General features: G+C 52.1%; 1 protein-coding gene across 2 annotated transcripts in view; it reads right to left on the bottom strand.

Moving 5' to 3' along the window:
• Positions 1-26,690, bottom strand: part of SYN3 (synapsin III) — a 413,377-nt gene that overhangs the window by 362,784 nt on the left and 23,903 nt on the right. The window contains exons 2-3 of one of the 2 annotated variants that reach the window (XM_036251978.1): positions 24,431-24,888; positions 6,234-6,291 (exon numbers count right to left, since the gene is read on the bottom strand). In XM_036251978.1, the coding sequence (XP_036107871.1) occupies positions 6,234-6,291; positions 24,431-24,741 (369 nt within the window). In that variant the 5' untranslated portion in view covers positions 24,742-24,888. Of the gene's footprint in view, positions 1-6,233; positions 6,292-24,430; positions 24,889-26,690 lie in introns of those variants that run through there. The other variant, XM_036251979.1, reaches the window with a different exon arrangement.

Here is a 26,690-nt window from a genome sequence, read left to right as displayed (position 1 = left end):
CCGGGTCCTGCTGTGGTCTCTCGGGCCCTGTGGGGGCTGAACGCCTCCACCTACACTTCCCAGACTCCTTGGACACATGGTTCCGGTTCATTCCTACCACTGGGAGGCGCTGATGCAAGAGTTGAAGTTAGGATAGTGGGAGCAGCCACTCTGTTCCTGGTGGTAGGTGAGGAAGTTTCACCAGCAGCAACAGCGGACGTAGCAGGTCGGCGGGAATTCCTACAGCAGCAGAGGCACCGACAAGAGAGAACGCAGGACCGCGTGGCTTTGGGGAACACGACGACCCCTTTTGACCCATTTCAAATCAACCTTCCTCAGTAAGTCCTCTTCCAAAACACCTACGGTGGTTTAAGTTTTTCTGACTAATTACCACTTATGAAAAGGAAAGGAAAATCATCGTGTGTGTGTACTGACCATTGCATGTAGCATCTCTCTGAAAAGTTGCCCAAGGAACTGGCGCTAATGATGAAACAAACTGGTTAATGAGCGGACTGGTGGGGCCAGGCTGGAGGTAGACTTTCCACCAGGCACCGTTTTTCACCTGTTCGATTTTTGATTCTGTGAATAGATTACCTTCACCAAAAAAAAAAATAAGTAAAAGGAAAAAAATAAAATGTATTTCCTATTAGCTATATACATTTCCTATGAAATATTCCTCGAATTAACCACCCAGTTTTTGCTGAAGTGTTTCCAACACAGGGGACTCCCTACCTACCAAAGGGGTACTGCCCATTCACCATTAGTCAGTACTGCTTACCAGCTTTGTTTATATCAAGTTGAGATCCACCTTCTTGGAGGACGCACCACTAGCATGGACTCTAGCCCCAGGGAGACCATCTAGGGTGGTGGTTCGGCACACCAGCAGATGGAACCTGGGTCCAAATCCCTCCTCTGTCACTCATTTCAGGCAGGGCGTTTAACCTTTCTGAGCCTCAGTTTCTTTGCCTGCCCAGTACCCACCTAAAGGGGCTGGAATGGGATGATGCATGCAAAGCGGTTTAACCCGTACATCTAGTTACCGCTCTGGATGTCTGCAACACTGGCAGGAAGGCGTGGTGGGCGAGAGGAGGGCTCTGAAGTCAGGCTGCCTGGGTTCATAAACAGGCTTCTGCCTGTTACACGTCGGCAACCTTGGGAAATCCATGTATTCCCCCTGAGCCTGTTTCCATACGGTGGAGGCGATGCCGGTGCCCACACCAATAACAAAAGTATTAAGCCTTATCATGTAAGTGCTCAACAGATGACAGCCATCACTGTTTTCAACCACTCGTTCAGGGGGCAGATATCTGCAGAGTGGACTGGGTCCTAGCAGTGACCTCTCTTGTTCTGCACTCAGCATCTCCGGTTCCTCACACTGATCCTCTTTGCTCATAGAAGTCAGTCCTCTCCAATCACTCTCTTCAGAAGGCATTCCACGTTGCAATTACTGCCTGACAGTGTGACAATAAGCTGGGTCCCTCACTAGAGTCTGACCCGCATATCGTGTGTGTGTGTGTACCATCACCTTCCTGTATTCTAAAGGCTGTGCTTTGACGATGCAACCTGAAGTAGCATCAGATTTGGGATATTAACAACCATAACCATAGCTTATTGAGCACTTAATATATGCGCCAGAAACTGTGCAAAGCATCATACGTACACTAACTCATTGGATCTACACAATAACTCTAGGCAGGAGAGATTATTACTCTCATTTTGCAGATAAGGAAACCGATGCTCAGAGATACTGTAAGTGGAAGGTCAGTGCAGCTAACACGTGGTGGGGCTGAGAGTCCATCCCTAGCTATCTTCCTCTGGAGCCAGAATCTTAACCTCCACACCACACTTCCTCCCACAAATATCCAGAATGTTTTCCATCATGTGATTGTAACAAACGAAGTCTCCCCAATCCTGCTCGTCTTCGGCTGACTCTTTGAATAGGACCTTATAGTGCATCCCCATTCAACTTGATCACATCAAATTTAAACCCGTTCAGCTTCGGGTCATCAGCAGATGTAATCCGATAGGTCGCTGCTAAGGAGGAGGAGAGAGCAAAGCCAAGGGCGGGGCTCTTCGCGAAGCCATTTCTCTCCAGGTGTATTTCTATCAAGTAGTCATTTCCTAACGGGGGTAATGTTTGACCTGTTCTCATTCCACCAGACTGAATGGACAAACAACCTCTATTTCTCTCTCATTGACAATTATCTCTTAAAGTATCACATGGTGTTTATGGTCAATGTCTACAGCTAAGATCCAGGAAGAATAGTGGATGGAAGGGAGTGGGTATGAGGCAAAAAATATACATATACACTTATTTATAAGTGTGTGTGTGTGTGTATATATATATATGATGGTCTTGAGTGTTCAAAATATTTTAAAGAAAAAAGCCCCCCTTTGCTTACAGAAGACACTTACGTTGAGGAAATATATCGTTTGAGGACAGAAGATGAACAGAACTCCAACCAACAGCCTTCCCTGGGATCCGCACACCTCTGTTGAACCGGTCCCAACCCCGGCATCACACAGGGACAGGACGGAAGGGGAGCCACTGCACCCGTGCGTAAGTCTGTGGCCCGTCCAGCTCCCTTCACTGGACTCTGGGCAGGGTTTTCACCTTCTATAGCTTTTCTCTCCATCCGCAGAAACAAGGCCCTGCCGGTCCTTCTGCTTGGGTAACCCTATTAACACCGGGGAAAGGCCGACCATGGTAACCCCAGCCTTTTGTGTTAGAGAAGAACGAAGCCCAGGGCCTGGCTCATCGGCCCTCATCTGCTAGTCTGGCGGAACTGGGAGTCCACTTGCTATTAATCCATTCCTCAGCCTCATCACTAATCCCACCGAGGGGTGACTTCTACCTGCGGAGGAAAAGGCCCTTTGCCTCAAGCACAAACAGCGGAGAGCTGCCATGCCAAGCACCCCGGCCAGAACCTCGCAGGCCCTGTTAGCAAACTGCTGTGAAGCCCCGCAGAGCCAGCAGGGCATTCTGGGTAATGAAATGCAACACGACGCAGCCCCCCACCGGCCTCCTCGGGGTGTCTTGATTTCTGGCTCTGCGAGCGCTGAGGCAAGCAGTTTTCGAAATGGGGGAAAGGGGCGGAGGCTTCCTCTAGGCCAACCACAACCAACTCATTCACTCTGTCCAGCAGAACTCAGACAGTGCAATTATCTGGTTAATTTGGCCCTTAGTTGGGAGACAGACTTCCAGAATGTGAGGCCAGCTCAGACTAAACAGTGGCTTCCATCCTAAGGCTTCTCCCAAGGGCTAGGGGATGCAGAGATTGCTGGGGGGTTGCTTATGGGACCCACCTATTGGTCCAGATGAGGAAAAAGGCCAACAATTCAGACCCTGAGAAGGGGTTGAGGAAGGCATGCCTTCCAGGGGAAAATGTCCAAATGACCTGTTAATTGGCCTCCTGGCTATTTGCCTTCGGGCTCCCATGGAGGGGATGGCTGGAGACGAGGAGGTCTCTCAGCGTTTCTGGGATCGTAGTCCTCAGAGCCTGGCCGAGTGGCCCAGAGCCCCAGGGTGAGTTACTCTCAGGGCAGTTCTCGGACGCTCCTGCTCCCAGGTTTTGTACCCCAAGTTTGGACAGAGGAGGCACTGATATAAAAGGGTAAAATAAAAACATGCCTCTGGGCTTTTCACAAATGGGATGAGACAAGGCTGGCTAAGCTGGCCAGTAAGCATTTACCAGATGGTTTATGGAAAACTCCGATTTTTGAAGGGAGATTAAGGAGCAGTGATTTATCTCCCTTAGAAACGGACAAACAGCCTGGAATCTGTGGAATCTATAAGTTATTCATTCAGCAAATATTTGCTCCAGTTCTAGTATGTGCCAGGCCCTGTGCTCCTTCAGACTGAGCTCCAAGTAGCCATGGTTCCTACCCTCCTGTGAAAAAGCCCACATCTAAATGTTTTTAACTCAGATATGGGCTAGGAAGGAGACGCTGAGGTGCTACGCAAGAGAATAACCAGGTTACTGAGATCGGGGTGTGAGGACTCAGAAAAGCAGCCTTTGAGGAAAGGAGTTTAACGTTAACATGTCCAAGAATTGAAAGATCCCTCTGGCTTTAGTACAAAATACAAATTGGAAGTGGGTGAAAAGATGGAGTTGGGAGGCTGTTGACTAGGACGGCTGGAGGAGAGCGAGTGATGGTTCGGTCGAGGACCTAGGCAATGGGGATGGAGAAGTGGACAGACTAGGGAGCTCTGGGGTATGGAGTCCACAGGAGCTGGTCACTGAATGGGCGTCATGGCAGAAAGAGAGGGAGGGACCCAAAGACGGTGGGCTTCCGGCTAAGGGGGAAGGCAGATGGTGGCACTCTTCACCGAGAGAGGACACTTGGACGATGAGGAATTGGGGTCAGGGGAACATGATGTGTTCTGTTTTGGAGTCAACCAGACTGGACTCCCCACAACCCCACACCCTGGACTTCCGGTCGTCGTACCTCTGCTCAAGTTGCTTCCATGTCATATACGCTTCATGTTGCCACCTCCTGTCGAAAGCATATCCATCCTCCAAGATCCACTGCAAATACCACCCCGCCCTCGAAGCCACTCCTGACTCCTCCGCGAGTGTGGCCTGTGCTGCCCACAGCGCCAAGTCTGGACCTCTGTTTCCTGGATCCCTCCTGCGTGGAGGTCCTTTGAAGACGGACCTTGCCTCCTTTTCTAGACCACAAGCTTTTTGGGACAGAGCCTCCACTTCCATATCCTCGTGCCCCACGTTAGCCAGCTCGCTTGGTAGACGTTTGACAAATATTTGTTAAGTGAACAAAAATAACCTGCTCTTTGCCATGGAAGGAAAACCAGTAGACATTGGACGGACTTGAAAGCTACAGGATCAGATTGGAATTCAAGCTGTAGGTGTTTTAATACTAAGCCAACTCAAATTAGATGCTCAGAAAGGCTTTCTGTTCCTCCAACACGCCAAACTCAGAGTGCTGGCAAAGTCACACGCCTCTGTGTTTGTTTGTTTTTTTATTGCAGTTTTCTAGGTTCATCGTAGAGCAAGGACCTTTCCTTGGATGATGATGATGATGATGATGATGATGATGATGATGATGGCGGTGATGATGATGATGATGATGATAAAAGAGTAGCATTTACTAAGTGTTGGTATGTGCCAGACATGGTTCTAAGTACTTTTCATGGACTAACTCATCTGGTCCTCAGAGCCACCCTGCACAGTCGATGCTATCATCTCCTAGTTGTACGCGTGGAGAAACAGGACCGCAGAGAGCTCATGTATGACTCAATCAGAGTCACCGTTAGTTGGAATTTGACCCTTGAGTCTGGCTCCAGAGCCCATGTCTGACATGCTAGAGCCAAGCACAATGCTTGGCACTGGGCAGGTCCCCAGCAAGGCTTCGACACGTAAATGGGAGGAGCCCTGGATCTAGAAACCACAGGTTCCATTCCTAACTCTGCCTGACTCCCTACGTATCCTCGAGCAAGTCGTGCTTCTTGCCCCATACAATGAGGGAACTGAATGCTGACACAAATGCTAATTCTAAAAGCCAGTATTCGTGATTCCAATCTTCTTTGAGGCCTTAAATACTTTAATCCCAACAATGATACAAAAAATAATAATAGTAATACAAAGAGATTAAGTCACCTGTCCAATACCCAGAAAATGAGGGAGCCAGGATTCAAACCCTCTGTGCTCCCAACCCTAGCAGTTCGGGCACGAGGACCCTGGTAGGGATGAGGAGGGTAGAGTAATGGATCAGATGGGCCTTTGGGCTCCTCACACCCATCTCATCACAGAAGCTCTACTTGTCTCTATTTTGTAGAAGGGGCTCCTACTTGAGATATCCTTAGAATCAGGAAGGTTCTACTGCTAAAACAAAGAGGTTGAAGACCACTGGACTAAATAACTCTGGAATTTAATGAGCCTCCCAGGTATAAGTCAGGATTTTTCTGGTAATCATGGCTCCTTACAGCCACACATGATTATGGATCAAGGTTTCTCCTGGGAATGGCTGCAGCTGTAGAAAAGGTCAGGGTGAGCCCAGCCGCTGTGGTTCAGTGGTTGAGCATTGACCCATGCACCAAGAGGTCAATGGTTCGATTCCCAGTCAGGACACATGCCCAGGTTGTGGGCCGGATCCCCAGTGGGAGGCGTGCTGGAGAAGGCCAATCAATGTTCTCTCTCATGGATGTTTCTACCTCTCCCTCTCCCTTCCTCTCTCTCTAAAATAGAGGGGGGGGTGGTCAGGGTAATAGTGCTAAAATCTCTGCTCCAACCTACCTGCTCCACTCGGATCTCAATCTCTCCATTCACCTTCTTTCCGTGGAAATACTTGGCCCTGTGAAGAAAGGAAAGACATCTCTGAGTCAGGGTGCAGACTGCTCTACTCTTTTCTCCCTCCTCCCAAAGGCCTTGTTACCCCAGAGGAGCGTATCCAGGCATATTCTCTACCAAAGCGCTCTCTCCTCCCCCAGGACTGCTGGCTTCCTCATTATGTGTGGGCATTGTGGGGAGATGGGGAGGACACTTGACGGGGGGGCTGGAGACTAGGGTCTCACTCTGCCAAGTGGCTTGACCTTCCTGAGTCTCTGTTTTATCCTCTCTAAAAGGAAGAAATTAAAACCTGCATGATATATTTCTAAGAGTTATTTTAAGAATCAAATGAGATAAAGAATCCTACATAAGTAAATAGTGAAGAATTATTTTATTGAGTTATACCCTATCTACTTCATAAAGGACTCATTAAACTGATCTATCCATCTGCTTATTTCTCTATTTGTCCATCTGTCTGTGAAGCCGACTTTATCTGTTCCTTGGTCCACCCATCCATCCATCCATCTACCCATCCATCTATAGGCCATCCATCCATCCATCCATCCACCCATCCATCCATCTACAGGCCATCCATCCATCCATCCATCCACCCATCTATCTACAGGCCATCCATCCATCCATCCATCCATCCATCCATCCATCTACAGGCCCACCATCCATCCATCCATCCATCCACCCATCCATCTACAGGCCATCCATGCATCCATCCATCCATCCATCTACAGGCCCACCATCCATCCATGCATCCATCCATCCACCCATCCATCTACAGGCCATCCATCCATCCATCCATCCATCCATCCATCCATCTACAGGCCCACCATCCATCCATCCATCCGTCCATCCATCCATCCATCTACAGGCTCTCCATCCATCCATCCATCCATCCATCCATCCATCCATCCAGCTTTTCTCTGCCCCCCTGCTTCTGTCTTTCCATGATCAGTAAGTGGCATCCCATCCACTCATTACTCAAGGCAGAAGCATAGATATCATTCCATCCCCATTCATTCTACATTCTAAGTATTTCTCACTCCACCCACTTGCCCACTTTTCTTTAAAAAGACCCTAGTCTTGGCCGCCTTCGCCTTTCTTCTCATATAGATTCTCATGTCATACTCCACTTTTCTTCCACAGCACGTAATACAATTATAAGTAGTGACTGTGTGAGTACCTGTGCCCCGTTACACTGTGACACAGTTCCTCACGCTCAGGAACAAGCGACTCATTCATCATTCTACTCCATCACCTCCCAGTGTGCTACACACACAGTAGGAGCTCAATTCATATTTGTTGAATGAGCAAATGATTGAAGAGAGAGATTTAAAAACACACATCCTTGTTTTCTGTGCTTTAGGCTTAACCTATTGTCTTCTCATTTAACGTTTACAACCACGACCACGAGGAAGGTATTATTATTTCCTACAGACAAGGTCACTGAAACCCAGAGAGAAGAAATACTTGGCCTACATGGCTTGAGTCCTGGCCTTCTAATTCAACAGCGATGTTTTGGCTCAGCCCTGAAAAACAGCAGTGAATGTTGGGGTGCTCCTGGGTTTCAACGCCCTCCCATCAAGCTACAGCAATGAAAGTTTCCATTTGTTCTTTTTAGTTGTTGATGAAACAAATGGTTCTTCTTCATTTGCTGTCATCTGCGCACCGTGTTCAGCATTTCTATAAGCCCTTCCTGGGGCAGAGACAGGTCTTTGGTCCCAAGTGATTTCTTCTTTTCCCAAAGTAAGAGAGTGTATGGATTGGCACCAATATATATATATAAATCCCAACTCTCTTCAGCTAGGAATGGCCACGAGACTGAGTTCTAGTCAATAATTTGTAATCATGATATCCAAGAATCTTCTTAGTTTTATCTTCCATTCTTTCCCTTGGAACATCAATGTTGCCATCTATTATTTTTCTTTCATCATTTCATTTGTGAAGGAAAGACTCCTTTCTGCGGATCCTCTGACCAAGCGTCAGCCTGTCCGCCTCAGAGTCCACCTGCGCGTGGCCGACGCCAGTGAGCTCATCTCTTTCCCACGCTGCCTGCGTCACTGACGGGCAGCTCCGATGTCGACACCGCGTTTTCGCACGGTGTCCGCAGGCTTAGACGTCAGCGAGGCAGGATTTGAGTGGGACGGAGCTGTTACTGTGACCTGAAAGCAACATTTCAGGTCACAGAGGGTCTAAGACAAAATGTGTGTAAAGCCAGCCTTGTGCAAAGGGAACCTTTTTGCGTAGTTTGTGGATTTTAACACAAATTCTTCAAGGCAGTGCCGGCAAACTCCAGGCTCTGGGATAGCCCATCTCTAATGTTTCGTGGGCCCTAGGGCAAAAGAACAGACGGAGGCCCGCGTCTAGGTCTAATACTTAAAATGGATATATAAAGCTAGCAAACATTTAAATGAAACACATCTGCCTTCCTTCCTGAACAAATACACTTGCATACTTTTCTGGAAGGGTCAGAATTGAGACGTCTCAGAATTCTTGGAGTTCCACCTAGGACATGGCAATGTGGGACCTGCCATCTCTGGGTTCCCGTTGACATCCCTAATTCCCATCACCCTCCTCTCTGTCCTGCAGATGGTGGGGCTTCTTGTGCAGGCGCACGGATGGCCTAGGCCGTGTGGCCAAGCTTGATCTCCTCGTCCACGCCCTTGTCAACAGTTGTCCCTTGGCTATGCCATGGGAGGGTGGACCAGACATTGGCTTACACAGGCCCTAGAACTGGGTCTGGTCCCTTTGGGTGGGACACTCTCAGGTGCATGGTCCTAAGGAAACAGTTTATAGGGCTCTCCTTCGCTGTCGGGGGGGGGGTGTAGCTGGCAGGAGCTACAGCAGGACTTAGGTCATAATAGGTCCTTCTAGCTTGGGTTTAAAGGACATATTGGGTGAGGCTGGGGCCCGGATGGTAATTAATGAATGCGGTCCCTGGTACACTGGGGAAGGCATGGATTTGGACTCACACAGGCTTGGGCAAAATCTTAGCTCTGCTCTTCACTAGCCACATACTCAACCTACCGAGGTCCTGCTTCCTCATTTGTCAGGCGGCGATGACATGTACCGGCCAAGGTTTGGTGAGAAATGCACTCCCGCGTTTATGTAATGGGGCAACAGAGTTAGTGGACTCAGGCTGGACCGCCTGGCCGTGGTCCCAGCCCAACCACTTCACTTGCTCCTTAACCTTGGGTTACTCACTCGACCCCCATGTGCGCCAGTTTCTACATCTGGAAAGTGGGGGTAATCCTAGTAGCTACCTCACAGGGTTGCTGTAAGGATTAAACAAGACGAGACTTGAAGACTCAGAACAATTCCTGGCACAGAGTAAGCTCCAAAGTCTACAGCCCAGGGCCCGAAACAGAATCAACAACAACAGAGCTACGAGGTGTTTCTTCTGTGCCTGTGGGTGCCATGCAGCGGGGACCCACAAACAAACAGAACACAGTCTTACCCTCGCGGAGGGTACAGAGCAGAATTACTGTTCCTGTCACTTAGGTCGGTCCCAGCGGTGCAGCAATGGATGATGATAATAATAAATAGACGCACTGATGCAGAGGCCTCAAGCCTCTTCACACCCCTCCTCCTACTTGACCCTGATGCCAGCCCAGAGGAGGTCGGGAAGGGAGCATGATCCAGGTGGAGATGGAGAAGACCCTGCTCCGAGTCCCGCAAAACCTTCACCTGGCAACAGTGAACTGCACCATATGCTTTAAAAGGTTTTGGGGATTCAGACCTATGGGTCCTTCATGATCAGGACCCTACTGACCTACAGCCCAAGTCTCTGCTTTTCCGCCCACCACACGGACTTGCCGGACTTCCTGCGATGCCTTAAACATGTTCTATGCTTTTATGCCTCTGAGCCTTCGTACATGTGTCCTCTCGGCTTAGGGTGGCTTCCCGCTCTTCTCTGCGTGGCTGCCTCTTTCTCGCTCTGTCACATTTTCCTTGAAAGCACCCCCCCCCCCCCATGAGACCGGGCTAGGTGTCCCACCACCATGTGCTGTACTTAACCATTATAATACCCACCTCCCGGTGTTGTAATTACACATCCTTTGCTGGTCCCCCCTCCCCCCCACAACTAGTCTGAGAGAGCCTGGAAACCCAGAGCTGTGTCTGCTCACCGAACCTCCACTGCCCAGCACACAGTGCCAGGGCCCAAGGCGCATGTTTACCAAATGTTCGCTGACTGGGTAAATGAATGTCTTCCAGGGACAGGCCAGAGGGTGCACAGCCCTGGAGGCACGCTCCTGCCATCTACTGGCACGCCGCTGTAATACACTTACAGAGCCGCTACAATGTGGGGTCAGACTGTGCAGTGATGACAGCAGCCCTCTAACCTGGAACCCAGCGCACTCTGTACTACCCCAGTGCCACCCACGTCGCTCCGGCCTTCAAAGGCCTCACCTTCCCAGGAGAAACACTGGTTTGCCCATCTCAGGGATTTTTACCGCAGGGCCTGGCAGGCACAGCGGCTGAAACTGAGGGTCAGGCGGTCCATCCCCCTGCCTGGCCGGGAGTCAGAAGTCTGTCTCCTGACAGGCCACACAGACTGCTGCCTCCTTGCTGGGGCGCATTCAGGCTTGAGCTGCCTCCAAACAGTTCTGTCTGGCAGAGGAAAGAAGGGTAGGGATGGTCTGGAATTCTAGATGCCCTGGGGGCGGGGGCTGCTGCCTCTTTAATTGCCCGGCTGTTTGACCTCAGGTGAAATGCACAGCCCCACTGTGCCAAGGGCTCTGTCTCCCCAATGCAGACCTCTTCCTGATGCGCTAATAATGTTCATTCTCATAACGAGCTCCCTGATTGTCCCGGCCAGTCAGTCAAGTCCTTGGCCTTGGGAAGGAGTTGGGGGCAGCTCCTGATTCCACTGGCCTCCATCTCTGTGGGTGGTCTCATACTTGACTGCCACATCAGAGGCACCAGGAAGGAGAATATTACAAAACCAGCGCTGCCTGGGGTGGGAAGCCCCTATCTGGGGAGGCGGGATGTGGTGTGAGAGAAAGGTTTATGAGGAGCGGGCACTGGGTCTTCCAGGGCTGCAGCAGGGCCGAAGGAAGAGGGGAATGAGCACAAACAGGATCCACCTGTGTCCAAGCAACGCCCTCCCAATAAACACGCCTGGGACGCAGAGTCGCGGTGGCTGAGCCTCGGCAATGCCCTCCGCGGGGAGGAGGGGTCAGGAGCTGTCTGTCTCAGGCACAGTCACTGTCTCACAGGTCACCCTGGGGGGAGGGGGGGGAGAAATCCAGTTCCATCCAGAGATTTTCATGTTTCTAATGCCCATCTGTAGCCGGGACAGAAGGAGGGGAAATGGATGATGGACCACGCAGGAGACCGCTGGAGGGGACACACACAGGCTTTCTCGGTTAGCAAGACAGGGAGAGTCACGTGCCGTTGGGTTGAATGGAGACGCAGCCATAGCAGGACCTTTGAACACAGAGGTCCAGTTCAGACATCCAATTCTAGCATCATTATTCACTCCCAGAACAGCTAACCCTCCTGGCCCCTTCCCACCGCCAGAGGGGACCCTCCAACGTTGGGCAGCCTCTCCATATCGCCTTGTTGTTCCCATTGATTTGTATTTTTTATTTTTATTTATTTGTAAATAGGTTTCTATTGACTTTTAGAGAGAGAGAGAGGAAGGGAGAGGGAGAGATAGAAACATCAATGGGAGAGAAACATTGATCGGCTGTGTCCTGCACGCCCCCTACTGGGGATCAAGCCTGCAACTCGGTGTGTGCCTTGACCTGGAATGGAACCAGTGACCTCTTGGTGCATGGGACGACGCCCAGCCAACTGAGCCACACCGGCCTGGCTTCCATTGACTTTTAGAGCGAGTGGAAGGGAGAGGGGTGAGAGAGAGAAGGAGAGAGAAACATCAACGTGAGACACATCGATTGGTTGCTTCCTGCATGAGGCCCTACTGGGGCCGGTGATTGAACCTGCAACTCAGGTACATGCCCTTGACCGGGAATCAAACAGTTGACCCCTCAGTACATGGGTTGATGTTCTAACTACTTTGCCACATCGGACAGGATTCCATCACTCCTTTTAGTTTGGAGGCTCCTGTTGGTTTGGAAAAGGAGAGACCCTCTGAAGGTAACGGTCCCCTCACACCTGTACAGGATCTGTGGAGTAAGGAAAAGAGACCTCCTAGGGCCCGAGCCACAGGATGTGACAAGCCTCCCCTCACTGGCTTCTGATAACAGGGAAGGAGATGTGCACGGCTAGGTGGGGTCACAGTCCACACCGGCTATCCACCCCCTCCCTGGGCCCTATGTACGGAGGCTCGTGCGGACTGGGCGCCCTCTCGGGCGCGAAGGAGAAGGGCTGCTGCAGTTTTGCTCTTGTGGAGCTAACATGCTCCTAGAAAGCCATACGACTAAGCAGGTGACCAAGGAGTGATGAGGACTATGAATAACATGCACAAAGAGACAGAGGGTACCTGGGGGAGCAGGGGAGCCCTGACTTCGGTTGCTCAAGGAAGGCACCTGACACACTTCCACTGACCATCCTCTGCCAGAGCCCGTGGGCTCTAAGGAAACAAGGAGGAAGACAGCAAAACCGGAGGGAGACATCAATGAATGATGCCAAGCACGGGGCGTTAGCCCCAAGATCCAGGCCCCCACAGGATGAAATCCCAACTCAGTCTGAGGGCCAGGGGCCGCTTCCCTGGTGAGGGACCCAGTTCATTCACCAATCCAGCCAATATTTGGTACTTATCCTTTGCCAGGGCCAGGGGCTCGAAGATGAATGTGAGAGGGTTTGGATATGTGTGTATACGTGAGAACAGAGAAGGGACCTGAGTTGGGTAGATGCTGTGGGCACCGGAGAAGGTGATGAACTTTCCTGGGGCGTGTCCCTAAATATGCAGGAAAAATGAGCAACAGGCATGGAGCGGAAGGTCTAGATTTGAGTTGGCAGCTCTGGCATTGGCTGCGTGATTTTGGACAAGCCTCTACTTCCTCATCTGTAGAACGGGGACAGGGAAATCCACCATAGGGTTGTCATGAGGATTAAATGAAGATGCAGATTTGAAGGCCTGCTAGCAAGGACGCTGCTCGCCTATGGGCTGCTGGAGAGGGGCCTCCCCTCTCCGGGTGAAGAGAGGGGTGGGCACTGCCAACGATAGGTCCGGTCCAGCTCTGTTTATTTCCTAGTGCTGCCGGAGACAAATGTCAGCCTTCCCAAGTGCCACTTTCATTTGTACAAATAAGAACATTACTGTCTGCCACAAGGCCCCCATGAATGCCATCACTACACATGACAGGTGTTTCATGTTCACCTCTGTCCTTCCTGTCCTTCGACAGGGAGTCCCTGGAGAAGTGACGTGCTGTTTTCTCTCTCCAAGAGGCGGAAGGTAGCAGTATCTTACTTGCTCTGAATGGAACTCCAGCTTCGTGTCTAGCGTGATGGAAACCTGCCCTGGCTGCCCCTTGGCACAGGCCTCGGGGGCAAGCAAAGTCATCAGTCACCCGCCCACCATGACTGCAGAGATGGGTTAGAATGCATCTCCTAGTCCCTACCCTTCTCCTCTCCAAAGACACAACATGGCGTCACCCTCATCCCCAGATATCTGGGGTCCACAACGTTCATCCACCAGCAGAGTTACCATTTAGAGGCTGAGCTGTTCCCTCAGCAAACATTTAATGAACATCTACTAAGAGCCCAAACAGGGGAAGTTCCCATGGGAGAGCTGATACACTGCAAGGTCATTCATACAAGGTGCAAGTGACTAACACACAACCATTCTAGAAAAGGTATACAGATGGTACACCGAGGATGAGAAGAGGAAGACCATGAGCACACTGAGTGCACAGAAGGGGAAGACTGACCTTATTTTCTCTCCCTCCCTTTCTCCATCTATACACTTATCCATCCATCCATCCATCCATCATCCACCCACTTATCCATCCATCCATCTATCCATCCACCCACTTATCCATCCATCCATCCACCCACCCACTTATCCATCCATCCATCCATCCATCCATCCATCCATCCATCCTCCACCCACTTATCCATCCATCCATCCATCCATCCATCCATCCATCTATCGTCCACCCACTTATCCATCCATCCATCCATCCATCCATCCACTTATCCACCCACTTATCCATTTATACATCCACCTACCCACCCACCCACCCATCAGGTCTACAGGATGCTCAGCACTGTGCTAGACCCTAGGAAATGCACTGGACACAACAGCCTTCCTGCCACCCTGGTGCTTACCATCCCACCAGGAAAGGCCCAGAAGAGGAGCTAGACTGCATATCTGCCCTAACTCCTGTCTTATCAGAAGTTGCCCACTGGTAAACCTCATGGAGTCCACAGTCCTATTTTATTGGACTTAAATTATATACTTTTAATTCTAAAATAGAAAATTTATGTAAAAAAATCCAGATTCCTGGCCGCCTTTGAAAATCAGTAATGGCAACACCAGGCCCTTATGCTCACGTGGCAGAGCGCCGCTGAGTGGACCCCAGCTGCGGCCTTCAAAGGGCCATCGGTTCTCACGCCGGCCGGTCCCCCTGCTCCCTGCCATCTTGTTGCCGCTGAGAGCCAGCGGCTGATACGCTCTTCACAGAGCTGGTGCCGTGCTCTTCCTTACAGCGGGGAGACCTTTCTCTGTGCCTCGCCTTTCCTACCACCTGTCCCTTCACTCGCCGACGGGCTGTACCCTGGGGGCAGCTGCACAGGCAACCCCTCATTCAGCTGATTCCATTCAGAAGATGGCAATGAGCTCAGTGCGGTCCCCAGGACACACGCCCGTCCTGCAGGCCCCGGGAGGGAGCCAGGGGAGCGGACACGAAGCACCCTGCTCTCCCGCACCACGGCCAGCCTCCTTCCTGCCGAGCAAACATCCGGGCAGGCGTCCACAGGCCCCAGGAGAAGAGACGTTCTGTCAAGAGGCTGGCATCTGCCCAGCGACCTGCGTCCCCTAGGGCAGGGCTGTCACCGGGCGGGGTGAAGTCTGCAGGGACGGAGCAGCCATTGCTAGGAAAGCCCATAGCAGCTAAAGAACCCCTTCAAAAGGCCCCCCTGGGGCCTGGGCAGGAAAACCACGTTTGGAAGGATGAGGAAAGACTCACAGATTAAACTGTCTCCTCAGACACAGAACAAGGGGAGAGCAGGGGGACACACAAAGCCACTTCCACAGTGTGACCTGGGGGTCGTCCCGCCAAGACCGTGCAGGAGAGAGGCGCGGTTCCAGCCCTGCAAAGGCCGGGCAAAATGAAAAGTTTCAGGGCCAAGCAACCTTTAAGGGCTTGTAGGCTGACCCCTCTGTACTCTGAGCCTCTTCTGCACTATTCTTCCAAAACGGCCAGCCCAGCTGTACTTGAACACCTGCACGTGACGGGGAGCTCACCCCCTGACCAGGCAGCCCACGTGATCTTTGGCTGACTTTCCATTCTGTATGTTGAGCTGAAGTATATCTTCCTCTTTGTTGGCCCCACCAGCCCCAGTTCTGCCGACAAGGAACCCCATGAAACAAGTCCTCTACCACGACTGTTTCTGAACCTGGCTCTCTATTATTTTTAAAAAATACAGTTGCCCAGGCTTCCTTGTATTCTGATTCGGTAGTTCTAGGGGGACATGTCATCCATTCTGACTTCCAGTAACAGCACCTGCACGGCCTTTGCAGGGCTGGAACCGCGCCTCTCTCCTGCACGGTCTTGGGGGGACGACCCCCAGGTCACACTGCGGAACTGGCCAGGTGTCTCTTCCTTTGCAATCTGATTATTGGGCCAAGCGGCACAGGCTGGGAGAAATCTAGAGCCGACTTCACCAGAGACAGCTCACAAGCCCCTGCCCCCAGATCTCGGGGTCTTGACCTCTGGGAAACACCGGTCTGCATATTTTCTGTCCTTTCTGTGAGCCTCCCCCGTGTCTCCGATACAGCCCCATTTTGCCCGAGTCAGCCAAAGGCCATTCCTTTCCCCACGAACAAAGAACTCTGTCCAGCCCAGGGGAGCCCGGGAATCTGGATGTCAGACTTTGGGGGATGGTGGTCTTAGTCCAGCATCACTGTTTGACTTAGGAGGACACAGAGCGGCTTCGCTGAGATGTCACTGCACCAGCAGAGAAGGGAGAAGCCCGCAAGCGGCGGCACCCGTCGGATGTCGTGTTCCCTTCTCCCCGTGTTCCCTTCCACCCAGACATTTCCCCCAGATTTTCCAGCCGCCGTTTCAGAGGGTGAAGACTACCAGGGCGGGAGGGAGGACCCTCCCTGCGGGGTAGGAAGCAGCAGGGGCACCGGGCCTCTGGATTGGATGCCTCAGAGACCTCACGGAGAGAGGTCAGCACTTGAAAAATTCCTCAAGTCAAAGGGCTTGGGGTTTGGGTGCCACACAAGGCCCTCACTGTGGTGCACATTGTCTGCCCGATAAAAGGGGCCGGGCCTGGGAAAGGGAGCCTGTCTCCAGGCGACTGGGCAGGCTGCTGGGGAATGCCCAGGGCACCTCCCCTCCCCCAGGCCCCGGGGCCAGGCTTGGGGGGGTACCCAGATGGGAGGGAGGAGTCCCGAAGTCCAGCGCCACTCCAGGTGGTGTTGCCCGGCCTGTGGGAGGCAGGGAATGAAGCCACCAGGAAGGTGACTGCCTTTTCAGCTCCCTCTCCCATCCACCCCTGCAGACGCCTACAGGACACAGACAGGGCCTGTCCTCGTTCAGGGAGTCTTACAGCCGGGACGCGGTGGGGGAGGCGTGAGGACTGTGTTCCCTAGAGACAGCTGTCTTTAACAGAGAGGTGTGTGTCTCCGCTCGGAGCCCCACAACCCACTCTGGGAGGAGGGGACCGACTCCACCCCCATCTCCTCATCGTCAGAGATGCAGACACACACCCCCCCCCAGGGCTTCTGGAAGCCGGCCTTCAGGCATGTCCAGCTGAACCGAGAAGCAGGCCAAGTGGCTTCCTTCCGCTGGCTCCCCACGCGATTATATTCACCAGAAATTAGTAATCGCAGTTAATTGTTAATAACAGTTACCGGTCCGGCGCCTGTTGCGACAGGCTGATCCCTGTACCACCCCACCCATGCCATCATCTCTCATCTTCATACCAGCCCCGCCTTACAGCTGCGGACCGGAGGTCTGGAGGTCAGACTTGCCGGAGGTCACTAAGTGGGAGGGAGAACGGACCCGGCGGCCTGCCTGGCCCTCAGACTGCCCAGTCCGTTCCGCTCCCTCCCTGCTGGTGACGGACAGCCCTCGGACCTCATGGCAGGCAGGGAAGGCTGCTCTCTGAAAATGGGGTCATCTGGGGGCCTGGTTTGGCTCCCCAACCAGAAAGCAAGGAAGGCCACAGGCCAGGCTCTCACTGGGCCTGTGTGTGGGGTGGGCACTGCCCCGCTGCCAGCCCCACAAACAGGTGGCAGATGAATACAGGACAGACAGTGAATAAGCAACAAACAATTGTGTGGAGTCTGCATCAGATATTGTATGGGACATACTTACACTAATTCATTGTTTATCTAAGATTTAACTGGGCATCCTATATTTTTGTTTGCTAAATACGGCACCTCGACCCCCAAGCCACGGCCAGTGATGCCGGCTCTGAAATCAAACCCTCCGCAGGTGGCACAGTGACAAGTGGACGTCCTGGTCACCCTGGGGCCAGTCAGACTCACTGCAAGGCTTCAAGTCCATGCCAACACACCCCGCAGTCCTCACGCCCCGAACTGGAGGCTGCAGCCTTTGGGTCATCAGCTGGACGAGGAGGAGGGGACCTGAGGGCTAGCATGGACGGACACCTTAGGTGAGGTTCCTGAACTGTAGGGCAGCAGAGGGTGTTCCGAGACTCACCCCACGGCCTTCTCAGTCCCGAACTTTCCCATAATGATCACAGCGTTTCACAAGAGCATCCGCGTATCGTTACTTAAATCATCTAATCTAGGTTACCCTGTGCCAGGCACTGTGCTGGGCTCCCGGACACGGGGGGCATTCAAGGGGGCGCGAGACTGTCACAGGCCACTCAACGGAGGGACAGGAGCAAAGCTCTGGCTGGAGCCTCGTTGCAGCCCCGTGAGCCCAGTGCTCTGGTGAGGCCCTATGATCCCACTTCGCAGACGAGGAAACTGAGGACAGGAAGGCCAAGCAGCTTGGCCAGGACCCAGAGCAGGTGAGTGGCAGGGTTGGGACTTCAGCCCCGACCTGAGACCTGCGAACTCTGAGTTTTCCGCCTTTTTTCTTCTCCCATTTTGAACTCTCCTGGGAAACACGCAAACAGAGAGCAGACACCCTGTCGACGCGCCCTCGTGATTTATAAAGAGGAAGCAGTCGCAGGGCAATTTCTACCGAGGGGCCAGTTTCCGGACCTGAGCTTATGAGTGTCTGGGTGGCTGCGGGAAGCCCCTTGTCCCCGCACCTTAACATTCTGCTCCGAAGGGCTCCAGGTGGGACGCTTTCCCCTGAGGGCGAGGTCACAGGATCCTGCTCCGCTGCTGGGCTGTCACGTGGAGTCCTGCCACCTCGTCCCCTCCCGCTGACCTCCGGCCAGGTGTGCGCAGGTGTGTGCAGGTGTGTGCAGGTGTGCGCAGGTGTGTGCGCAGGTGCGTGGGGCTCTCCCACGCAGCACAGGGTGTGTGCTCAGGTGAGAGTGGGAGGCATGACACGGAGACAGGGCTGTCCAGGACGGTCTGAGCTGGATCCCAGATGCCACCGGCATCCTTTTGATCTAGGGCTCCGAGCCTCAGTTCTTCTTATTTATAAAATGAGAACAGTCCGTACAGTAGCTGGTGGGGTTACGTCAGAGAATCAGTGACAACCATCTAGCCCGATGCTGGTCATGGAAAGAACACACGTTTGCCACAGGACAGCGATGAGGACACGACGCCATTCTCAGAGAGCTCACGTGTGTTCATCTGTGTGACCGTCCATGTCTCAACCGAGACTTTCAGCACCTACCTCGAGCCAAACACCAAAGCCCCGAGCAGTGGCCCGCAGGAGGCGTGACCATCAGAACGGCGCTTAGGAAGTTATTCCCCTTCTGGTCCCAGACTAGCCCCTCTCCTGCCCTGTTTCCCTGAGCAGGTGCGTGATCTACGCTCTGCTCCTTCACCTGTGGACCCCGACCCCCGGCCGGCCACGGGAGACCTAGAAGCCTGGGCTCGCACCTGCCAGACCCGGTGGCTGAATACCCTCACGGGGCCCCTGCCGCTTCCTTTTGGATTGAGTGGGAGATGAGAGAGAAAAGGGGGAGCTAAGAATGCCACGAAGGTCACCCCTTGGTCTCACTGTCCCCCCTTCCTCATCACTACCAATAACTCATCACCTCCAGAGTCACTCAGTCAGTCAACAGACATTTCCTAACGATACAAGACAGCATCTAGGAGTCGGGGGGCGAGTGGGGGTGGGGACCGAAATGAGCACCCAGCGTGATAACTCTGGGTGAGCCTAGCAATTCACAAGGTGTTTTGATGGGCACCGTTAGTGTTAATTAGCAGGACGGCGCAGCCTGTCTGCAGGCTGGAGGGACGGTAGTTTAGGGGTGTTTCACTCTCAAAATCTTCACTTCCTCCCCAACCAATAAAACAGAAAGAAAGACATCATAGAGAAGCATGGAGAATACAAGGGGAGGTGACAACAAGCACTGTGGACATGGAACAGCAGACATTCTGGGAACAAGGCCGCAGGGGAGGGGAGGGGGGCAGTTTCAGAGACCCTGCGGGAGGGTTGGCGGCACAGCGCGGCTGCTTCTATGCCCCCCTCACCCCAATGCACCCTCACCAATCCCGCCCAGACTCCTGGCATGAGCAAGCTTGTTTTTGTCACGATCAATGTTTGGATTTTGGAAATCAAAGCTGGAGTTTTGGTACATTCTTTGGGCAACAGTAAAAAGTTTTGCCCAATTTTTTTTTTTTAATCCTCACCCGAGGACATTTTTCCATTTTTTGTTCAGATAGAGCGGGAGGGAGAGAGAGGAAGAGAGAGAGAGAGAGAAACATCGGCGTGAAGGGACACATCGAGTGGCTGCCACCCGCACGACCAACCAGGGCCGGGGACAAACTGCAACCGAGGTACATGCCCTTAGCGGGAACCGAACCCGGGTCTCTCCGGACCGCAGGCCGATGCTCTAACCGCTGAGCCAAAGTTTTGCCCAATTTTGAAACAATTCCCAATGTCTGCCTTACGGGTTACTCTAGCATGCTGGGAAATCAAGACTGTTTAGGTAAGAGAGTAAAAACAGAAACCCTAACTGTGGGCACCACACTGCTGAGTCCTGGGGTGAGGTGAATCTCAGGTCCCGTGACGCCCTTTAGAAGTTACCCTGGTTGGGCTGAGGTGGGGCGATGACAGATGCTACCTGGATACTTACTGTGTGTTGAACCAGGGATACAAAGAAGAATAGATGCTGGCTGTGTTCCTGCAGAAGAGACAGCCACTGAACAGCCAATTACAACACACTGTGAGGTGTGTAGCAACAGCACAATGAGATACGTGTTAAGTTATACAGAGAGGTGGTTGTTCGTGCCGAAGTCAGGGAAAACTTCACAGAAGAGGTGACACCTGACCAGGTTTTTAGGGATGAAAGAAAATCGGTCAAGTGAACAAGATAGGGAAGGGTGTTTCAGGTAGCAGGGGTAGCAGGGAACAGAATATGCTAAGGCAAGAAAGGCAGGTTTGAGAAGTACAAGTTGTTTGCTATTTTTTTGGAATAAGTAGCAAGGCAGGAAGTGAAGGAACAGAACTGGAAGGAGGGCAGACACACTTAGGACCTTGAATTTGAACTTGAGGGCAACGATGCACCACCAAAGGTCTGCAAAAGGGATGCAGAGGGCGCGGGAGCACACTGACCAGCTGTGGTTCAGAAAGACCACACCCTGGTGGGACATGGAGGGTACCCAGGGGAGGTTAAGACTGGAGGCCTGAGACCGGCGAAGTGGCTGGAAAATCTAGGTCAGAGAAGACACGAGGAGACAGCAGGACCAAAGAAAACGGAGCTTGAAATCCACGGATTGTATCTCTCCTTTCTCTCGTGGTTCTCATAACAGACCTTCCCTCATCCCAGAGGATAGCACCAACTTTAGTTCAGACCTACTACTGAGCCAGACGTGGGGGTGGGGTGGGGGGCTGGTCCAGAGACCCCCAAGCACCCTCGCCCTAGCCAGGCTCACGTAGCTCCAAGGGAAATCCCCCAAAGTGGAGGGATATTAAAATGCAGAGGCATGAGTCCTTCCCAGCAGAGCTGCCTTTGGGAGCCTCTGTGTCTACTCAGAAGATGTGAGTCCCCCTCCCCAGGTCACTGGCCAGGTATCAGAGCGTCCTTGGGGGCCCAGGTCTCTGCCAGGAGGGGAAAAGTGGGGGGTTCCTGTAACTCCCTCACCTGCAAGGAAGGCCTTGGATCAGGAACAGGAAAGACAGAGGATTTGGGGCTCCGAAGGGAGAAAAGGGAGCAGCACTGCTCCTGGTGGGTACCCTCTGGGTCCAGACAGTGGATCATCTCCCCCCTCATTACCATCTCAAATGGGGAAGAAAGGGGCAGTGTGAGCTGGCTTCCCCCTTTAGCAACTGGAGAGGCTGGGCAGGGGCCTTGGGAAGGCAGCCCAGGCTCTCCGCGCAGCCCAGGGACCGTGGGGCTGGCCCGCCACCTGCTGGCCACTCCTGGAAGCGGGGATAGAAATCCGCAGGGAAGGACCGGGATTCTGAGACTCCAGCATCCACTTGGAGACAGCTGGGACTGTACGGAGACTAAGCGAGGTTAGAAAGTTCGCAATGAATGTAAAATGGAGTTCTGAATGAGAAGCTGAAGCGTCTGCAGGCGGGAAGTTTCCACCGCAAACATTCGATGAACACAGCCGACTTCCAGGTAAGTGGGTGGGCCGCAGCGTCTCACTTCCCTTACACCCACTGAGGGCCGGGAAGAGGACTGCTCTTCTCAAGACCTGATGAAAACACGGCATATGAACATGACCAGAATACAACATGAGGAACTCCTTTAGCCAACGTTGTGCCCCCACCTGTGTACACAGCCTGAATCCACACATCAGTCATGCCTGTGGGTCACAGAGAATGAAGACCAGAGGCTGTCATTGCATTTCAACCTCATCCACGGTGCCCTTACTCCATCCCACACATCACATGGGCACTGGGAGGACCGGCTTCATTAAGGTCCAGCTTTGTCACCCAGGACCTGGCCGGGAAGCGTGACCGCAGAAAACCCCAGCACGGCGGGGGCCATCCTACTCCACTCTGAAGGGATTAAACAGGCATGCGTAGAGGGAGCTGCTGTCCGTGACCGTCATGCACAGACGGTCACCAGGGTCTGCAGTAATAATACACACTTACAGCGCCTGCTGTTTACCAGCATTTTACATAAAAGATTTGAATCCTACTTACATTTATAAACTCTACAAGGTAGGTATTATTATTACTCTCATTTGGGTGTAGTAACTTCAAACATCATATAGGTACAATGGGGTAGAGGCTGGATTTGAACCCAGAGCTGAGCTCTGCAGTTTGTGTTCTTAACCTTAGCACCAAGCTGCCGTTTATTAGCGCCACCTCCATACAGGAAGCAACTTTCCTGACACAGGTTTTTAAGTACCTACCCATCACCGAATCATTGTAAACCCCGACAACACCAGGGACAACACAGTCAGCAGAGAACACTCACAGTCGGGGTGAAGCCCTGGGTCACAGAGACACAGAGGACCGCAAAGACCATGCAGGGTTCTGCTTTCCGGGTGACTGCCAGCTGCACTGCACAGGCCAGAGCACCTGGAGGCCACACCTGCGCAGAGATCTCCCCGAAGCTAGCACCCAGCGATGGTGCTCTACGCAAGCGCACTGCCAGAGACGGGCAAGGCTTCACGACGGGCCTTCCAGCCAGCGGCCACACGGAAGACGACGCCCACCGGCTCCGAAGAGGCCACCCACGTGACCACTCTGGTTACGATGAAGTGATTTCTCAGCAAGAAAGTGAAGACTGATATCTGAACCTCGAAAGAGGCTTTAATGGTGACTGTACTGACTGGGTAGTATAGACTCTACATGTCTCCCACTCAGTCATTCCCTGCCTGAGTTAACTCCTGAAGGGAGGAATTGCGAGTGCACAGATGCCGGTTGGAATAACAGCACCTGGCGTGCTTAGTGAGCTGAATGCACTCTTCATTCATTCATTCATTCATCCATTCAACACATATTTACTGGACAACACATAGATGGCTGCCTTTGAAGACACAGACACAGGCTTGCAACCTTGCTCTCCAGCCCCCAAGGCCATCCATGGGTCACCCGTCAGAACTGTCCTGGATGGGAGCTGCCGTGTCTCCTCATTTGGGCTCACTTCCTGGACCATAGATTCTATGTCTCCAGCTGGACCACTAATATTTATCACCTATCTTGACAAAAAAGGGTAGAGACCTATTCTCCACCTGCAGCTCTGTGTGAGGACGGCCCGCTCACCACTTACCTGAGCGTCGAAGGCTGTGTCTTGCACTCACTTGTGCTCAGTAACTACCTATGGGACAACCCCTGCAATGACCGTGACACACCTGTCGGGTCTCTGCCCGGGGAGCTTACCCGGAAAAGAGGCTGGAAGGCATGCTGCTTCTACCTACCGATGGTGTTAAGCGGCCAGACTACCAGTATAGGTAAGAGCTGGGATGCAAAGCCAGCCTCTGCTCCCAAGGGTTTTAACAAGGACTATGACCTGTGTCGGTTTCTTTAACCTCGTAGAAACCTCATTTAATGAGGGGAGGATGCCTGAGGCTGAAAGAGGTTAAGCAACTATTTCAGATTTTAAATGCTTTCCATTTTATAAGGTAAGACGGTGCATATGCCATATATTGGATATTACATGATGCTTCCAGGCAGCTCCAGGCAGCATCCAGATGCATTAAGGGGCTTGCAGCAAAGCATAGGCCAAGCACAGTGACGAGGAAAGAGACTACTGCAGCCTCGCTTTCCTTCAGACCAGGCTTGGCTGTCAAATGGACTGTAAGATACTTTTTATTTTTTGGAGCTTCTGGGATTTGCAGGTGAGGGATTGTGGACCTGTATACATCAAGCCCAGAGGTGAAGTAGGTGCCATACACCTGGCACGCTGCCACCACCTGGCCAACGTCCGTTCCCTTCCCTCCAGCTGGTCTTGGCACCACCCAGCCTCGCACAGTCCGCCAGCTGGGAGGGCCTGCGGTTCCCGCTTACCAGTCCGTGTGGGCATCGTCGATCACCAGCAGGATCCTGGGCCTCTGAACCACAGGTGTGGAGGGACCCGGAGGCTCCATCAGCCCCGAGGGGGCCAGTGGGGTCTGCTTCATGGCACTGGAGAAGGAGCTAAAGAGGCTGGATCCCGGAGAGGAGAAGGAGGCTGCCAGGGGCTGGGGGTGCCTGCGCTCCGTGGCGGGGGACGCGGGCGAGCTGATGGAGCTGTCTGGGCGCTGCAGGTCTGTCATGTAGCCATTGGGCAGGTTGGCCACGAAGCTGCTGTCGGAGAGGCGCCGCCGGAGGAAATTCATGGCTGTGGGTGGACCAGATGGCTTGTTCCTCCTCTGACTGATCTCGGTGAGCCCAGAACACAGGCTGCCCGGAGACGGAGTAGTGGGGTCTTGGACCAGAAACGCAGGGGGTACCTGCACAAGTCAACTTCAGCTGTCTCTGTTTACCTGTGAAAATGAACCGACAGCCACATGTGAGTGGAAACAAGCTCCGCCCCTTAAGAGCAAACAGATATGACACGTTCCTGTCCCCATGCTGGGGGCAACGTCAAGTGGACATCCTTTTCAAAGGGATTTGCAGCATGTAATTAGAGCATACCCTTTTAACCCACAATTCCCATTTTCTAGAATTCTAACCCAGAAAGGGAAGCTGAGTTCCAGAGCAAGACCCCTGAGCAAAGATACTTGCAGTAGCATTATTTGCGCTAGCAAAACACCGGAAAGAACCTCAACGTTCAATCACCGGACTGAGTAAATCAACCATGGCGCAATCACTCCGTGAAACCTGTGTCTACTGGAAAAGGGGACTTAATAAGGGATTTTAGTAACAAAACAAAACAAAAAACCTCATTGAAAATAAATAGGTCATGATATAAGAGTATAGCTACAGAATGACTGCAACCACATAAAACTTCAAATAAAACACTGGAAAGAAAATATATCCATGTTCATGTTAATGGTGGTTATATTGGGGTGATGCAACTACATGGCTTGTCTTCCCTTTGTATCCACTGGTATCAGATTTATTATAGCCCCTCAGAAAGTTCTCTCGGGCCCCTTTCTGGTCAGGACACACACCCGGATAGAAAAACACCCTTATGATGTCTGGCAATATATATTAATTCTTGAACTTCACATACACGTAACGAGCATATTATTTTTTTGCGCATGGCATCTTTCCCTAGACATCATGGTTCTGAGACTCAACTATGCGCTATGTATCGAGCAACATTCTGTTTTTGTCACCGAGTGGCATCCACTGCATGAATAAACCCGACTGTTGCTGCATACTCTTGTTGATGGATGTCTGAAATGTTTCCTGTTTTGGGGTACTGTGAATAGAAATGTTGTACGGACTTTTTAATTTAAGTATTTTTGAGTGAAGACAGAGGGAGAGAGAGTTTTCTTCGGTAAAATACATACCTAGAAGTTAATCTGTTGGGTCATAGGGTAAGCATGTGTTTAACCTTAGAAGGAACCGTCGAACAATTTCCCACAGTGGTTGTGCTATTTTGCACACATCATTCGAGGGTTCCAGTTGCGCCACACTCTTACCAACACTGGTTGTTAGTCGTGTTCACTTTAGCCATTGTAATGGGTGTAAAAGAGCATCTCAGGGAAGTGTCTGTCCAAATCTTTGGTCCATTTTAAACAGGTGAGCTGTTTGTATTTTTATTGTTTATTTGTAGGAATACATTCTGGATACAAGTCTTTGGTCGGATGCATCTATTGGGAGTATTTTTGCAGTCTTTGGCTGGACATTTCATTTTCTTCAGGAGCAGAAGTTTGGCAGGATAAAACCACTCTTACAAAAAGTGCATTGTTACTTGAGATAAAACATTCCAAAAAAAAAAAAAATTAAACTGTAAGATGAGACCACACTGCCCAGGCCGGTGTGGCTCCGTTGGCTGGAGCATCATCCTGTACTCCCAAAGGTAGTGGGTTCGTTTCCCAGTCAGGGCACATACCCAGGTTTCAGGTTCGATTCCTGGTCAGGGCGAGTGCGGGAGGCAACTGATCGATGTTTCTCTCTCACATTAGTGTCCCACCCCCTTCCTTTCTCTCTAAAATCAATGAGGGGCCCTGGTCAGTTTTGCTCAGTGGTTAGAGCATTGGCCCATGGCCCAACGAGTCAATGGTTGGATTCCGGTCAAGGGCATGTACCTTGGTTATGGTTCATCCCCAGCCCTGGTCGAGTTGTGCAAGAGGCAGAGTCGATGTGTCTCTCTCACGTCGATGTTGCACTCTCT

The sequence above is a fragment of the Molossus molossus genome, unplaced genomic scaffold, assembly GCF_014108415.1.
Source record: "Molossus molossus isolate mMolMol1 unplaced genomic scaffold, mMolMol1.p scaffold_m16_p_10, whole genome shotgun sequence".
NCBI lineage: Eukaryota > Metazoa > Chordata > Mammalia > Chiroptera > Molossidae > Molossus > Molossus molossus.
This window is presented reverse-complemented; position numbering and strand designations above follow the sequence as displayed.